The sequence below is a fragment of the Cydia fagiglandana genome, chromosome 18 (genome assembly GCF_963556715.1).
Source record: "Cydia fagiglandana chromosome 18, ilCydFagi1.1, whole genome shotgun sequence".
Taxonomy (NCBI): domain Eukaryota; kingdom Metazoa; phylum Arthropoda; class Insecta; order Lepidoptera; family Tortricidae; genus Cydia; species Cydia fagiglandana.
Window position 1 is genome coordinate 11,784,982 of NC_085949.1, and position 16,255 is coordinate 11,801,236.

The 16,255-nt window shown below is 38.0% G+C and overlaps 2 protein-coding genes across 2 annotated transcripts; both read right to left on the reverse strand.

Annotated features, from left to right (window-relative positions):
• Positions 1–550: 550 nt before the first annotated feature.
• Positions 551–2,916, reverse strand: LOC134673153 (beta-1,3-galactosyltransferase 2-like). Its single transcript, XM_063531096.1, has 3 exons — positions 2,654–2,916; positions 1,528–1,675; positions 551–1,185 (listed from the first exon to the last, which is right to left on the reverse strand). Exons 1-3 carry the CDS (start codon positions 2,823–2,825, stop codon positions 579–581), a joined length of 927 nt encoding a protein of 308 aa, XP_063387166.1. The 5' UTR covers positions 2,826–2,916; the 3' UTR covers positions 551–578.
• A 3,150-nt stretch (positions 2,917–6,066) lies between these two features.
• On the reverse strand, positions 6,067–8,946 carry LOC134673147 (beta-1,3-galactosyltransferase 5-like). Its single transcript, XM_063531090.1, has 3 exons — positions 8,678–8,946; positions 8,046–8,193; positions 6,067–7,721 (listed from the first exon to the last, which is right to left on the reverse strand). Exons 1-3 carry the CDS (start codon positions 8,844–8,846, stop codon positions 6,968–6,970), a joined length of 1,071 nt encoding a protein of 356 aa, XP_063387160.1. The 5' UTR covers positions 8,847–8,946; the 3' UTR covers positions 6,067–6,967.
• Positions 8,947–16,255: the final 7,309 nt, after the last annotated feature.

A 16,255-nucleotide genomic window follows, 5' to 3' on the forward strand; every position in this document is an offset into this window, starting at 1 on the left:
GCGGTGTCTCTGTCGAAACGCCTGCTGATGTTACAGTACCTACTTACTTACGTAAAAGTTTGTACTTAGATGGTTAGATAGTATTTCAATAAAAGCCGACTGAGATATAACTACGTTGTTTTCGTCCGTGGAGTAACCCTTACTACAAGTGTAATTTTCATCTTGAAATAAAGAAATCTAAATCTATCTAAATCTAATCTAATAATATAAAATAACAATTCTATAATAATAATAGGCGTTGTAACGGTAATAATGTTACAATACGAGTATATAGTTGACTTGTTTATTGAATTTGTTTATTTTTCTTCCAATGGTCATTGGTAAGCTTAAAAAGTTTCAACTATAGAGTTAGACCAAGAAAAGCCTGCAGAGATTTTGAGAGCCCACGCAGTGCAAGTGTTATTTTTAACGTCAAACTTCTATGAAATTATGACGTACTTATAAAATTAAATTAAATTAAATTTATTTAAGACCAATAAAGGATCAATTTAGTGGAAATAACACTTGCACTGCGTGGGCTATCAAAATCGCTGCAGACTTTTTCTAGGTACTATTTGATTTCTGCTACCGCCGCAGGCTCACCAGCTTTTTTTAGCTAAATTGACAATTGCATGAGAGTAGTTATATGCTCCAATGTCCCAATCTTCTTTGTTGGCATGGATCACAACGTTTAGCATATACTCAAAAAAGAATTCACCGGGCATACGAATAATTGTGATGTTCAGAGCGCCAATCAAAATGCCTGTAATCAGAACGTCGTCTACCCAAAAGTATGGATGGTACATGGCTTCATTTATTACTTTTGTTGCTACTGGAGGGGTAGTTACGTAATACCAGCCTGATACGTATGGCGGATATTCCTTATTTGGATATTCTTCCAGAGACACATACCATCTATTCGTATTATTTCGTTTAGGTTCTGTATTGTTTAGCATGTAGCCCATAATAAAATCTTCTTCTTCGTCGTCTGCAGTTTTTAATAAATAGTCGAATATTTTTTCGAAACGAAATACAGTGTCATCATCAACTTTAAGTATGTAGGACGCATCAGGGCATTTCGTTGTGACCCATTGCAAGCCCATTAAATGTTTAATTGTCAAGTTGCGGTAGCTTTCTGTAAATGCGCCTTGGAGAATATCGTGGAATTTCTGGTTTTCCTCTTCTATTAGACTTTGGGTAATATTCCTGAAAATATGGTTTATTAATATTAGGTACACATTATCTGGAACGGGGTTGCGGCCGACTATCAGTACCTATATAGGTGTACATTTTTCTCATTGATATAAATTTTACATTATGGTCAGTTATATGAATGTGTTGCTGTTCTGTGATTCTGTTGACGTCCGTGTGCGTCTATTTTTTAGATACCTAGGAGAAGCTTCTCAATAGCTGCCTCGGCAGAGGCGGCGCGCGCGCGAGGCACCTCTACACTGGCTGTTCTGTGCGCGAGGAAATTGCCTCGCGCGTACTATGCTCGTTATGTGTGGACCCGGCTAATCACGGCATGCAGCCGGCAATGATGCTTACTTTTCATTCGGTGGAATTTCTGCCAGTAAAAATATTCTCGCAGCCTCCATCAACTCCAGTTCTTCTTGTGGCATAACTCTGCGTAAAATGTTTCGTAGCTCAATGTCACCGACATACGACGTCACTATTATGATTATAAATGGGATTTCTGAAACGTATAAAGTTAAACAAATAAACACAAACTATATTGGTTAAATGAAGCGGTTGATTTTTTAAATAGAATCGTACCTAACTACGCGCCACTTGCACCATCCCACTAACCCAGGGTTAACCGTTATCACTAAACGCAAAGAATTTTGTAAATTGCGCGCTATGTCCTATCTCTATCGCACGTGCGTAATTGCTGTCCCGCTCGCACGGTGTCACGGTGTCGGTGTCGCATCATGAGCGGGACGGCAATATTAATTACGCGCGTGCGATAGAGATAGGACATGGCGGGTAAATGTACGAAATTCTTCGTGCTTATCGTCCTACTTAAGCACAGTTTTTTCTCTTGTCAGTTTCAGTCTTGAAATTCTTGAAACGGGTAGGTACTTATTGTTGTCGCGCTACGAGTTTTAACCCCCTCCTATATAAGGATCCTGACCGAATTTTTAGTCACGTTTTTGCATTTTTTGGAGAACGACTTTTCTGCTCTATAAAGCACAACCGAGGTTTGAACCCACGATTGTAGACCACAAATGAATACTAGATTGTTAACCAAGGGATGAAATGTTGCTTTTCACCCGATTTAAACACTACGTATACTTTTCATTTCGAATACGAGGAAAGTAAATAAATGCGTGATTTTTTTAAACATGACTATAAGTATACATTTTATAGTATAGCTGGTCAAGCAAATCTTGTCAGTAAAAAAAAGGCGCGAAATTCTAATTTTCTATGGGACGATATCCCTTCGCGCCTACAGTTTTCAAATTTGCCGCCTTTTTCTACTGACAAGATCTGCTTGACCAGCTATATTTTTTTAGGGTGCCCTATTAGTGCAGAAACGTATCTGCACACCTTTTAGAACAACAATGACTCATTCAGAGCATGAGAAATGAAAAGGTTAATGTAAGGGGTGGGTGATGGCAATAGGTAGCTTAATTCTATAAACATAATTTTATTAAGTCTTGCGGATTCTTACTTTGACAAAACGTTTCGGAAGGCGATATTATATAATCATTTATAAACCGATATTCTATTGGATTGTAGAGTATTCTTCTTTTTGTCACTCTTTCTTCTATTTCTAAACTCGGGAAAATCCAAAAACTTGTGATAATTAATATTATTGCTATTTTCTTTAACTTTCTCTGCATTTTAGAACAATAATTTGGGAAGCCAAAACTTTTAATATTTTCCTATGACTAACTTATTCCCTAAATAAAAAGTAATAATTATTTAAAATAACATGACTCACTATAAAATGTCACATTGTTGATTGCAACTGTGTCAAAGTCCCACTTTGCTTACCATAAGGACGAGATTTGTTTGTATCTTTATACGATTATCCTGTCATGGCGTCCTTATCGTCCTTACAGCTAGCGACAGTTGGACTTTTTGCTTGGAAACATTGGAAACGATACATTTATGCACCAAAGAGAATATTATGCGCTAAGGGGTCATCCATTAATTACTATAATTATAGGTGAACCAGGATCTATTGAGGGTGCGCCATGTTACGGAAATTTGTTGGTACTAATTTCTAGCAATGGCAACAATTTTAATAATAGACAACATCTACCCGCTATGATAGTTGTCAATATTGACAATATAAACATTGCTTTGTCTAGTTTCGTGTGAATTATTATTAGACTGCAATAATCATGCCGAAAGTTTTAGATTTTACAGAGAAAAAAGTTGTAAATAGTGTATATAGTTATTTGTTGGAAAAAAAACGTGCGGGAGAGGAATTTCTTCCATTAGAAAACATAACGAAATTAGCATCTGAATTGACGGGTAAGTTTCAAACTTATGGACAAATGTCACTATAGTCAGGTCGTCACGATTTGGTTGATGTCTTGTAATAATTTGATTTGTGTATTAAGTGTATCGCATGCATCGGTATCACGGATTGCTTTTGTTCCAAACGCACTGTTGTCATATAATGACAAAGAAAAAAAAGTGACTACCACGAGTTCTTGAATAAAGATAATTTAAAAAAGTGGGTCACAGAAAAACTTATTCCCAATCTCGACAAAAATTCCTGTGTTGTCATGGACAACGCAAGATATCTTTCTTTTCAGGTCAATAAAGCACCTAACACTCAATGGAAAAAGGGAACAATTGTCAAATGGCTCGATGACAATAATATAAGTGATCCGCGAAAAGCAACTATAGCCACTTTGCTAGTTATCGTGAGGAAAAATAAGCCCGATTCGCAGTTATTAAAGTTGTCGGAATAAAACAAAAATCATCTGCCAATTTCCATTGTCCCCACTATACAAATTGTTGCTATATAAAATTCAAAACGAGCGCCCTCTTGACAATACTCCCAAAGTTCTGGTTTACCTATACATCACACGTTTAGGGGAAGGGAGGAGGTCAATAAAATGTGACATATTGTGACATGGGGGAGGGGGGAGACACAAACTTTGTGACGTCACATTAACTTCATCAGTAACCAAAAATTTATTTAAATTATTTTATTCGCTATACATTTAAATAACAAGTTTTTAAAACGATAATCGTTTTTATTCATTTAATTTTTCTTTCCTAAGCAGTTTTGGGTTCTAAATTACTAATATTTATATCGTCAAAAATATTTTGATAAAATATTAATAATACTTAGGTACTTAATTCGATTTGGCAATTTCGTAGAGAAAATGTGACGTTACACTAGGGGGGAGGGGTTTCCCAAATGTGACCAAGTGTGACAAGGAGAGGGGGAGAGGTCAAAAAACCTAGAAATTCGTGTGACGTAATTAATGGATGACCCCTATCTAATTTATGTAGTATAAAGTGCCGACGCCTATATAAGTTGCTCTATTAGATAGTGTAGGTCAAATTGAAATTAGTATTAATAATATATATGAGATAACTCCTGTCCCCTATAGTTCCTGCACGTGCCATATTGGCGCAGTCGGTAGGATAATTAAATTACAAAATAGTCGATGGTTAGGGCCCCCCCACATCTGGCGTCTTTCGAGCGTCGGCGTCTACAATTCTATGGCCGACGTCGACGCAACTGCGCAGCGACGTCATTTTCCATAGCGCTGGACCGACGCCGACGCTCGAAAGACGCCAGATGTGGGGGGGCCCTTAAATATGCGAATGCTAGAAATGCTACAGGACACATTTTATCGACCGCGAAGTACATCAGTCGCCATCGGATATACTTATCGAAGCGGCCAAGGTGTTCACAATATCTGAACACGCACTCTAACGCCTCAACAATAGAGGCGTGTTCAGATATTTGTGAGCACCTTGACTGCTCCGATATATCTGATGGCGACTGTACTTAGGTACAAAAGTATACCTTGGTCGTATCTCGCAATTGCATGCAGTTTACTTAGGCAGAAATTAAGTAGGTATCTACTACGCAGTCGACAAAATTTGTGTTGTACCTATAGCATTTTTAGCATGAATAATTCGCATATGAAACCATCGACTTTCTATGTTGTAATCCATTACCATTGAAGAAAATCTACTTAGGTAATAAAGATGGTACATTCACCTGCAATAATATGTTATACAACGAAGGCCGCAAACATATCCGACACGATCTTATATGTAGAGCCATAAGAGTGTGTCAGATAGTTTTGCGGCGTTCGAAGACTAACATATTATTGCAGGTGACTGTACATACGCCACATAGTAGAGATCCGATATGACATCATTATTTACTAAATCCTCTAAGCATCATGGACTCCATAACTAGATGTTCGTCATATTTGCGTTACTCTTTCGTTTGCGGGCAAGTTAATTAAACATCGTAGTGTGTTCATATTTATTAGTTTATTCCATTGTAAATTAAATAAAAAAAATACAATCATTGTGAGGTAGCTTATTGAGTTTGCTGTAATCCTTTTTTCAATTGATAGTGGGGTATCGTCTTGGGTCGTCCCATTCGTTTTTCGTCAAGTTCTTAAATTAGTCCTATTCTGCTTTCGTCACTCATTCTACATTGCAAGCCACCGACGATTGTGACGAATGTAGAATGAGTGACGAAAGCAGAATAGGCCTTATTTAAGAACTTGACGAAAAACGAATGGGACAACCCAAGACGATACCGATAGTGGTTAGTGCCTAGTGGCATTAATTGAAGCTTATCATATCATTAAATTACTACTTACTACTAGGTTAATTACTTAATTGACTATGCTAATGGATGGTCAATATTTTCATGTATATTTGTATAAAATATAGACTAGAAGAAATATTTAGTGTTCAATAATTTTACAATTTATCACATTATAGGGTCATTGCGTCAGTTCACCGTCCAGTGCCTGTTTCCGTCCACTTGGCGTAGTTGCTACAAAGAATTGCGTATCATTTGAATATACAGGTATATATTCAAGTTCTACGCATTTCTTGAATATATAGGCATATATTCATATTATACGCAATTTTGTAGCAACTATGCCAAGTGGACGGAAACAGGCACTGGACGGTAAACTGAAATGACCCTAGGTCATTAAGGGTTAGTAAATAACACGCGTTGGAGTTTGTTATGCCATGTTGTGGCCTAATTTGGAAACTAATGCTGTCTTGTACATTCGCCATCAGATATATCGGAGCGGCCAAGGTGTTCACAATATATGAACACGCACTTTAACGTCTTCCATATAGAGGCGTGCTAAGATATTTGTGAGCACCTTGGCCGCTCCGATATATGTGATGGCGACCGTAGACTACCCAAGGTTAATTCAACATGTACAGTCTACCGTAACTACCGTAGCAGCCTACGGTAGTTTTCAACATGCTCTTGTATAGTTCGTTTAGCATTAGAAAGAAGGTAAGCGATCTTGACATGTCGTTTAATTGAAATACGCTTTTCAAAATCAGTAACTATTAGCAGCATTAAATCAGAAGTATATAAGGTGTATTCGGGTAATACCGAATGTCGGATAATTCCGGAATTCAGATGAAAATCACCCTTAATTCCATCATAATAAAAGTCTCTTTATCGGAATTATCCGACAGTTATCGACATTCGGAATTAACCGAGTAAACCTGTAATATAAATGATTGTATTAGATTCATAATTGATATATATTTGGCGTAACTTATTTTTAAAACGTGATTTTCAATAAAAAGACACATCAAGATTGTTTACCTTATTTATAATGCTAAAAAAAAAGAACTATAATTTTAGAATACCACCAGTTAAGCATTGAAACTGGGAGGAATGCCAGAACCCTATATAACCATTGCCTACACTCTTAACAGTCTTAACCAACAATATGCAAATGCAAACCTTATTACAAAGACATAAGGCCCACGTATGGTCAATTAAGTTTCACCTTAACTTAATGAATTGTACTTCAGCCTTACCATCACTGAAGATACTTCTTTCCCTAAAAGCCACACATACTTTATCAAGAGATTGCTCCTCATTTCTCTTAGTACAATTTTTCAACTTATTACACAAACTTAATGCATCATTAAACTCTAAAATTAAATTATTCCTACCACCATTAGGACCTACAACAGCATCGCACATAATATGTTTATTTATCATATCTCTTAGACAACATTCAAGTAATTCATAGTATTCCAGCCAAAACTGTTTAGGTAGTTGAATAAGCTGAATGTTTAGAGCTTCAGTTAAAATACCGGTAATGAGTATATCATCTATCCAGAAGTATGGATGGTACATAGCCTCATTTGTTAGTCTAGCCGCAGTATTTGGTGTTGTTATGTAATACCAGCCGGACATATACGGTGGGTACTCATTCCTCGGATATTCTTCCCACGTCACATACCATTTATTCTGTTTTTCTCTTCTCGGCTTGGTATTGTTTAACATATAACCCATAAGGAAGTCTCCTTTAATATTAATACTGTTTAAAAGTTTATATGTTTTTTCTAAATTAAATACAGTGTCGTCATCTACTTTGAGTATGTAGGAAGCGTCACTGCATTTTTTCGAGGCCCACTGTAAACCCATCAAATGCTTGAGTGTTAAGTTGCGGTAGTTTTCTAGAAATGAGCCTTGGAGGATATCTCCAAAAGTGTTGCTCTCATCTTCTATAGAAGCCTGAGTAATATATCTGAAAGAAAATCAAGATTTGTATCATACAAAACTTAAAAGTTTATGTGTATGTATGATTTGTACTCTAGTTCAAAGTAAAAATTGTTATTGACTCTTAAATTAGGGGTACACTCCGCAGCAGAAGTTGCTAAGTGGGCGAGGTGTTCAAAATTACCTTAACACACTCTTATATTCTTAACAACAAAGTTGCATCAAGATCATTTTGAACACCTGGCCCGTTTAACAACTTCTACAGCTGACTGTACAATCACTATGATTCATAAAGTACTAGTCTGAGTACATAATAACTTGCCTGATTTCTAATATAACAAGTTTGACTTACTTTTCATGCGGTGGAATTTTTGCCAACATAAATATTCTAGTTGCATTCATGGCCTCTAGGTACTCTTGAGGCATGGCTCTGCGATGCGCACTCCGCAGTTCAACATGACCAACATATGATGTCACTATTATAATTATAAATGGATTTTCTGCAACAAAAAATTACACGTTTATACATCTTGCAATCTCAAAATAGAAATATACATTATACACAACACAACACTTAAGATTGTAGTTATCTGTATGTCTTCAACTCATGATTTTGGTAGCCGGATACTAACTAATCCAAAAAAAAAAAAACGGGCATGTGCGAGTCAGACTCGCGCACGAAAGGTTTCGTACCATAAAGAAAAAAAACGGAAAAAAAAATGCAAAAAGAAAACGGTCACCCATCCAAGTACTGACCACGCCCGACGTTGCTTAACTTTGGTCAAAAATCACGTTTGCTGTATGGGAGACAGACGGACGGACGGACAGCGAAGTCTTAGTAATAGGGTCCCGTTTTACCCTTTGGGTACGGAACCCTAAAAAGGATGAGAGCTGCAAAAACAATGTTAGTTTATGAGAAGAATACTATATGTCAATCAATTACGAGTGGTACATGGTAGAAATAATATTTTTCAATAGTCTTACTTCCACATAACGTGTTTGAAGGTGATATTTTAAGATCCTTTATGAATCTGTTTTGGCTGGTTTTTATAAGTCTTATAGTTTCATGAAATTCTAAGTTTGAACTCCAATAAATCCAAAGTGCTAAACTTAATATTGATATTACGGCAAGCATCGCAAATCGTTTCTGCATTTTGTTTTATAGGATCGAAAACGAGTTAAATAGGTGTGCATTTGTCATTAAAATTTAACTAATTATAAAGTTTGTAATCCATTTAATCCGTATAATTCCTTTCTTTGTTTTTATCAATAAATAAACTGTTTTATTAAATTCCGGACGATATTTAATTTAATCCAATTTTGTTTTGTTGTTGATTTGATTTATAGCTGTCACTGTCAACTGTCAGTTTGATATTTCTTTTTTTTTAATTATAATTATGATCTGGATACAAGTCGTTTAAGCCAATAAAATATTTTTCACTTAAGGGTTGTTTACATGATTGTAAAAGGTAAATCGATTAAATACTTGCACACGAAATATGCACTTGCGCTGACTATTATGCACATCGTGTAAGGCGCCAGTAAGCGTGGGAATGCGACTTGTGCATACTGTTTTCGCAAGTAAAACACACCAATAAATAAAATAAAATAGTCAACACTTTTCTTAGGATAATGACCCCAAGTGGTCGAGTGGATCTGACGTCAGACTTTCAGTCCGGGGATTGCAAGGCGAAGGCATTATATTTTTTGGGGGAAGGCGACTCGCAACTCGCAAGAGCCAGTGTGGCACTGTGGACTTGCGGAGCCGAACCAGATATTGCTTCTGGTTTGCAGGCTGCCACGCCAAAAACGGGGCTGTATCGCGCCTGCATATGTTTCCGCCACCATAGGCTACGGTGACTGCTTCCCATCAGGCGGGTCGTATGCTTGTTTGCCACCGACGTGGTATAATAAAAGGCTGATGATGCGTTGGAATATGCTCGCAACATTTTTTTTTTCGTTGTGGCGCGCGCACTGCTCTTGTGAGCAAGGACCCCGCTAAGGATACGGGCGAGCCTTGCCCATTATTACGCGGATACGAGGTTCCGCAGCAGCAGGGCGGTGGAGAAAGAATACTCACTGTTCGCACAATGCACATGAACTTTATTATCTAGTAAATAATATATGTTAATACAATTATGGGAGCTAAAGCTTACGCGTCCGACCATCAACGCAGCCGAAACCAAAGAGAGAGAGCAAATAGAGTAGCGACATAGACTAAAGAACATAAGGTGTCATTCACACATGCGTACATTCATTGGTTGGTATTATAAGGGTGTACATACAAGATTCAATTTTCTAACACTTCCCCTCACACTTATAAGACCAAATGTCTCATGCTTAAACACAACATAAGTACACAGAACACTATACAAAACTAACATATGTTGTCAATGTGTATTGGCACATCCCTGATAAAAGGCTTGAACTTAATATAATATCAATTATATTAGTTAACATTTACAATAATGCTTGCTCTAAGTAGAGATTAACTCTATCCATATACACATTCGTATAATAACATGCTTTCACGAGACACAAACATGGACTGAGTGAAGAAAGAATGCATGCTATTTTTACGATTGCACATGTACATTTGTAAACAATATAAACGATTATATAATGATTTTACACGCACATAATGCAAACATGCCTACTCATTTAACTTTATATTCATGCTTTGAATAAATTTGGAATGTTTATAAAGACTCAGCGGTTTGGTAAGTACATCGGCTATCATTACTTCTGTTGGTAAGTATTTTACAGTTAACACATTATTATGTACCAAATCTTTTATATGGTGATACCGTACATCTATGTGTTTGGTACGCTTATGTGAATATTCTTTACAAAGTAAAAGCTTGTGCGCACTCTGATTGTCATTGAACACAGTGATGTTAGGTTTCACATGTAAAATTTCAAACAAAATATTTTTGATGAAACATAGGTCTTTACATACATCATTAATTGAAATAAATTCACTTTCAGTAGAACTGAGTGCTACACAACGCTGTTTGCGTGATTCCCAATGTATACAATTCGAGCCTAACTTTATTACAAAACCAGTATAAGAGCGTCTATCTACATCATTAGCCCAGTCGGCATCAGCATATGCAATTAAATTCAATTCTCTACTCTTTATGAAATATAAGGAATAGTTAATTGTTCCCGCTAAATACCTTAAAATCCGTTTTGCTGCAAGCCAATGACTTTTATTAAACTTTGAATTATACTGACTTAAATGGCTACAAGCATATGCTATGTCTGGCCTGGTACAAACAGCTAAGTACATCAAGGAACCAATAAGTTCTCTGTAATTATAAGTTTCATCACATAAATTTTCTCCTTCAGATTCAAATTTACATCCTACAGACATAGGTGTAGAGACAGGTTTACAATTTTCCATATTAAACCGCTTGAGTACTTTCATAATATAGTCGCTTTGATCTAACTTTAATACATTTCCCTCCCTTACAACATTGATGCCCAGACAACTTTTTAAATTTCCTAAATTCTTACAATGAAATTCACTCTGTAGTAAATTATAAAGATTATTTTTACAGGATTCGTTATTCGAGAAAATGTAAAAGTCGTCTACATAAAGCGCTACTACTACTAAACCATTTTTATCTTTACTTATATAGATACAAGGTTCATGTTTACTTTGAACAAACCCATTTTCACACAGTAATTTATTTACTTTGTTATTCCAAATTCTACTAGCTTGTTTAAGACCATAGATCCCTTTTTGTAACAAACAAACTTTATTTTTATGGTTATTATTAAAACCTGGTGGAAGCTCCATATAAATGGTTTCCTCAAGGTCTCCATTGAGAAAAGCTGTGGTCACATCAATGTGATCTATGCTTAAATCATACTCACAAGCTAAAGCAAACAATATTCTCATTGTACTATGTCTTACAACTGGTGAAAATGTGTCTTTATAGTCCACACCAGGGACTTGTGTATAACCCATGGCAACAAGACGCGCTTTAAATTTATCAAAGTTACCTGATGCATCTGTTTTGATTTTATATACCCATTTAGACTTTATTACGTTCGTATTATGTGGCCTATCAACTAATCTCCAAACTTTATTAGCTATAAGAGAGTCAAACTCACATTTCATTGCGGCAGACCATTCTGCACTAAGGGGACCAGTGACAGCATCCTTATACAATAAGGGTATGTCTAGGCTGTGGACAGACGCAGCATCGTGCGCTACCATGGAGTAGTCTGACGTGTAATCAGCATACCTTTTGGGTTTTTGTGACCTTGTAGTACGTACGGGACGCGAGGAATGTACAGCCGGCGCATCAGCTGGGGGCAGGGCTTCCCCTGAATGTGACGGTCGCGGCGACAGCACTACAGACTCGCTCGACGAGTCACCTGAGCCCGAAGTAGAGCAGCCTGGCTCCTCATTCTCGCTTCCGGTACAGAATTCCTCAGAATCTGAAAACACCATGGAAGAATCATTAGGTTTTTGAGTACACATTTGTTTTTCACTTCCTGGGTTGCAGATTGGAATTTGCTCACTTTGAATAGACATTGAATCCACATCAGTTTCACTAGGGACTAGATTTTCATTACATTGACTAGGGATTTCAATTACATTATTCTTATTTAGATTCTCATTATTTTTATTAGGAATTCCAATATTATTATGACTAGATTTATCATTATCATTAGAAATAAATTCAAATTCATAAAATATATTCTCATTGTCAGATTGGTTAAAACTTAATTTATCTAAATTGTTGTAAAATTTATCTTCTAAAAACACAACATTTCGAGACAAGATCACTTTCTTAGGGTTCAACGGATCCAAAAGCCTATAGCCTTTTGTCGTTTCACTGTAACCAACAAAAATATAAGGTTTGCTTCTAGGATCAAGTTTGCGACGATTTTCTTTAGGTATTAAGGAATAGGCAATGCAGCCAAAGACGTGAAGATGCCTGAGGTCTGGTGTAGAACCTGTCCAGAGCTCTTCAGGGGTACGTCCCGACAATGCACTTGTTGGACTCCTATTCTTTAAGTATGCAGCAGTCATAACTGCTTCACCCCAAAAACACTTGCTGAGACCAGCTTCATATAGCATATATCTAGCCTTGTCAAGAAGAGTCCTATTCAGTCTCTCAGCAACACCACACTGCTGATGGCAGTAAGGAACACTCTTCTGATGAACAATACCTTCTCTTCTAAGAAAATCAGCAAAACTTTTGTTACAATATTCAGACCCAAAATCTGTCCGAAGAGTTTTAATTGGCAATCCTAATTGTTTTTCTACTAAATTCTTGTAAGTAATAAAATGTTTAATTACCTCGGATTTATGACGCATGAGGAAGATGTGTGACTTCCTGGTGTAGTCATCAGTCATGGTAACCATGAACCTCGCACCTCCAATGCTGTCTTCTTGAAACGGACCTGCTACATCGCTATGCACTAGTTGCAAAGGTACATGTGCACGTGTAGCCTCGCCCACGGGATACGGCAAGGCAACTTGCTTCCCAAGCAGACAGGTCTCACACTTCGCACCAGAAGTTTCCTGAAATTGTATACCAGTTGCAGGATCATCCCTTAGAGTACACATGCTTTTAAAGCTGAGGTGACCTAAACGGGAATGCAGAAGTTGAACCGGCAGAGAAGAAACAGCTACATTAGCACTCTGTGTATCTTGCCTATTATGCAAAAACATGGAAGAGTGCACTTCTTGCGAAGTCCCTTTTCCTTGACTACACCCATCCCATTCATATAAACCATTCCTATTAAATGCTGAGGTAATAGGGTTGCCATGAATTTTACAACTATTGTATATATTACATTTCTCTTTGGTAAAAACTACAGTATAGCCTACATCACACAATTTACTAACAGATAATAAATTAGCGGTCAAGTTTGGAACATATAATACCTTATTAAGTTTATCGATGACGCCTCCCACTGGCAGTTCCCCGACGCCTTCAGCCGATATAGAGTCATCGTTGGCCAAAGTCACTTTACTTCCTTCGCCCGGCAGCTCCTTGTAGTCCTTCAGGATTGTCTTGTCGTTGCAAAGATGATTGGAGCATCCAGAGTCCAGGTAAAAGGATGACTTCTTCACAAAAAAGGCTTTCGATGACTCGGTAGCCAGAAGCGACCGATTCTTCACCTTGTCCTTCCTATATTTGAAGCACTTGCTTTTTATATGGCCTGATTTTCCGCAGTAGTGACAAGTAACCTGTTTTTGTTGTCTGGGTACTGTGTTTCTTGCCTTGGAGAACAGGGCGGCTTCATCTACACAGGAAGATCCTTCCATTTTCCTCGATTCTTCTTGAAGAAGGCGAGATCTCACCATATCAGCGGTGAGGTTGGTGTCGGCGATATTTGCAGTCTCGAGGTTGCTTACCAGCGCGTCGTATTCGTCTGGCAGTCCGCTAAGGAGAAGTTCCACCACTTCTTTATCTTCTATGTTTTTGTCAATATCCGCCAATTGATGAACCAGCGACATCACCGCTTCCAGGTAACGGGACATGCAGTTATATTGCTTGTACTCTATACGATGCAGCTGCCGCAATAGCAGCACGCGCCTGTACAAACCTTTGTTTTCAAAAACAGTTTTTAGGTTATCCCACGCTTCTTTAGCGGTCGTCGCCTTTCTGATGTGTTGTAGGCACGCGGTCGAAACGCTGAGGCCGATGCGAGCCAATGCTCGTTTGACGTGCGAAGGGTCAACGTCCGTCCCTTCCACAGTCTCCCACAAACCGTCCAGGGTCAGCAGCATCCTGATCTGGTACTTCCATGTCTGGTAGTTTTCCGAGCCACGTAGCTTTTCTATCGAATGGTTGGAGTAGCTGAGAGGTTGGTTTTGATTCACCTCGGCCATGATGAATGCGCTTACCGGCGATCATAGGATGATGACCCACGTGTGGATGGCGTGATGGCGAACAGTGAATATATATCAATCGTGACTGTGCCCAGAACCTATTACGCGGATACGAGGTTCCGCAGCAGCAGGGCGGTGGAGAAAGAATACTCACTGTTCGCACAATGCACATGAACTTTATTATCTAGTAAATAATATATGTTAATACAATTATGGGAGCTAAAGCTTACGCGTCCGACCATCAACGCAGCCGAAACCAAAGAGAGAGAGCAAATAGAGTAGCGACATAGACTAAAGAACATAAGGTGTCATTCACACATGCGTACATTCATTGGTTGGTATTATAAGGGTGTACATACAAGATTCAATTTTCTAACACCCATATGCATATCTGTCGCCAGTTTTCCCTTATGCCGGCAAATCGGACTGCACAGATTAATCGCTACGATTTATAGTTAACGTGTGTAGCTGGGGTTAGTCGCCTTATACGACACCCACGGGACGAGATGCTATTCTTTTCCGATGCCGGCACCACACGGCACACCTGTTACTAGGTGAAAGTGTTCCAGCTGCGATCCACTAAGTCCGAGCTCGTGATGGCTCTCACAATCAGTAGCGGCCGCGACACGCGCATCACAAACGGCCTAAGAATGTGGTACCTATTTCTTGGGCCCACTGATTAACAGTCCGCCGGACGGTATCGGCCTCTCAGTTCACTGAATCTAGACGATTGGGATTAGTCTGGTTTCCTCACGATGTTTTCCCATTTCTCTATGCCTGCATTGAGGAACCACAAGTAGGTACCTAATATCAGCAGATATTTCCTACCCACTAAATTAGTAATAGTAGGTACTTAGTTATAATCCATTTTATCATGAATAATCTGTATTGCTTTTCAATTGCCCTACGTGACCAATTAATTGTCCAATAAATCTAATTAATACCTTTGATTTTATTGATACCGATGATGTTTATCAAATGTAGCTAACAAAGATAATATAAGTCATACAGTCAGCAGCAGAAGTTGCTAAGCGGGCCAGGTGTCCAAAATGATCTTGACTATTTATTGACTATTTATTGAGCGTGACAAGGTAATTTTGAACACCTGACCCGCTTAGCAACTTCCTGCTGCTGACTGTACCTACCTATACTACCTATAAGTGTCAGCAACTACCTACCTGCATATATATTTTTAGGAAAACAACGTAAATTACATAGGTACATTAATTACATTATCTAAGCTAGTAACTGAATTATGTAGGTGCCTATAAGTATAAGTTACCTAATACCTATGTAATAATTATGTGCTCATTAAGGGAGTATTAAAATAACCATTAAGATACCATGGCATTTTTATTATGCCGAAACTAGGTGCTTTATTTCTTTTAAATTATGAAATTATGTGGTAAGAGACAGCTTCTTTAAAATATGAAGCAGCATTAACTAACAAGTTTGTACCTTCTCAGTAGATGGTGTTTGGTAGACCGATCCAGTCACATGTGATTGAGCATGGCAAGATCCGTCAATAGTGATAGACGATACGTCCTGGGCCCTATTTCACCAACGTGACAGGTGCGACATTTGTCGACATCACTGTTACTGACGTCACAGGCCTCCATAGGCTACGGTAACCGCTTACCATCAGACGGGCGGTGTGGTTGTTTGCCACCAACATGTTAATTTAAAAAAAAACTCCACTA

Coding starts and splice junctions, on each gene's coding strand:
- LOC134673153 (XM_063531096.1), bottom strand. CDS start 2,825: ATGCAGAGAAAGTTAAAGAAAATAGCAATAATATTAATTATCACAAGT. Junction 1,676..2,653: donor TTCCGAAACGTTTTGTCAAA/GTAAGAATCCGC, acceptor TATACGTTTCAG/AAATCCCATTTATAATCATA. Junction 1,186..1,527: donor GAAATTCCACCGAATGAAAA/GTAAGCATCATT, acceptor CCATATTTTCAG/GAATATTACCCAAAGTCTAA.
- LOC134673147 (XM_063531090.1), bottom strand. CDS start 8,846: ATGCAGAAACGATTTGCGATGCTTGCCGTAATATCAATATTAAGTTTA. Junction 8,194..8,677: donor TTCAAACACGTTATGTGGAA/GTAAGACTATTG, acceptor TTTTTGTTGCAG/AAAATCCATTTATAATTATA. Junction 7,722..8,045: donor AAAATTCCACCGCATGAAAA/GTAAGTCAAACT, acceptor ATTTTCTTTCAG/ATATATTACTCAGGCTTCTA.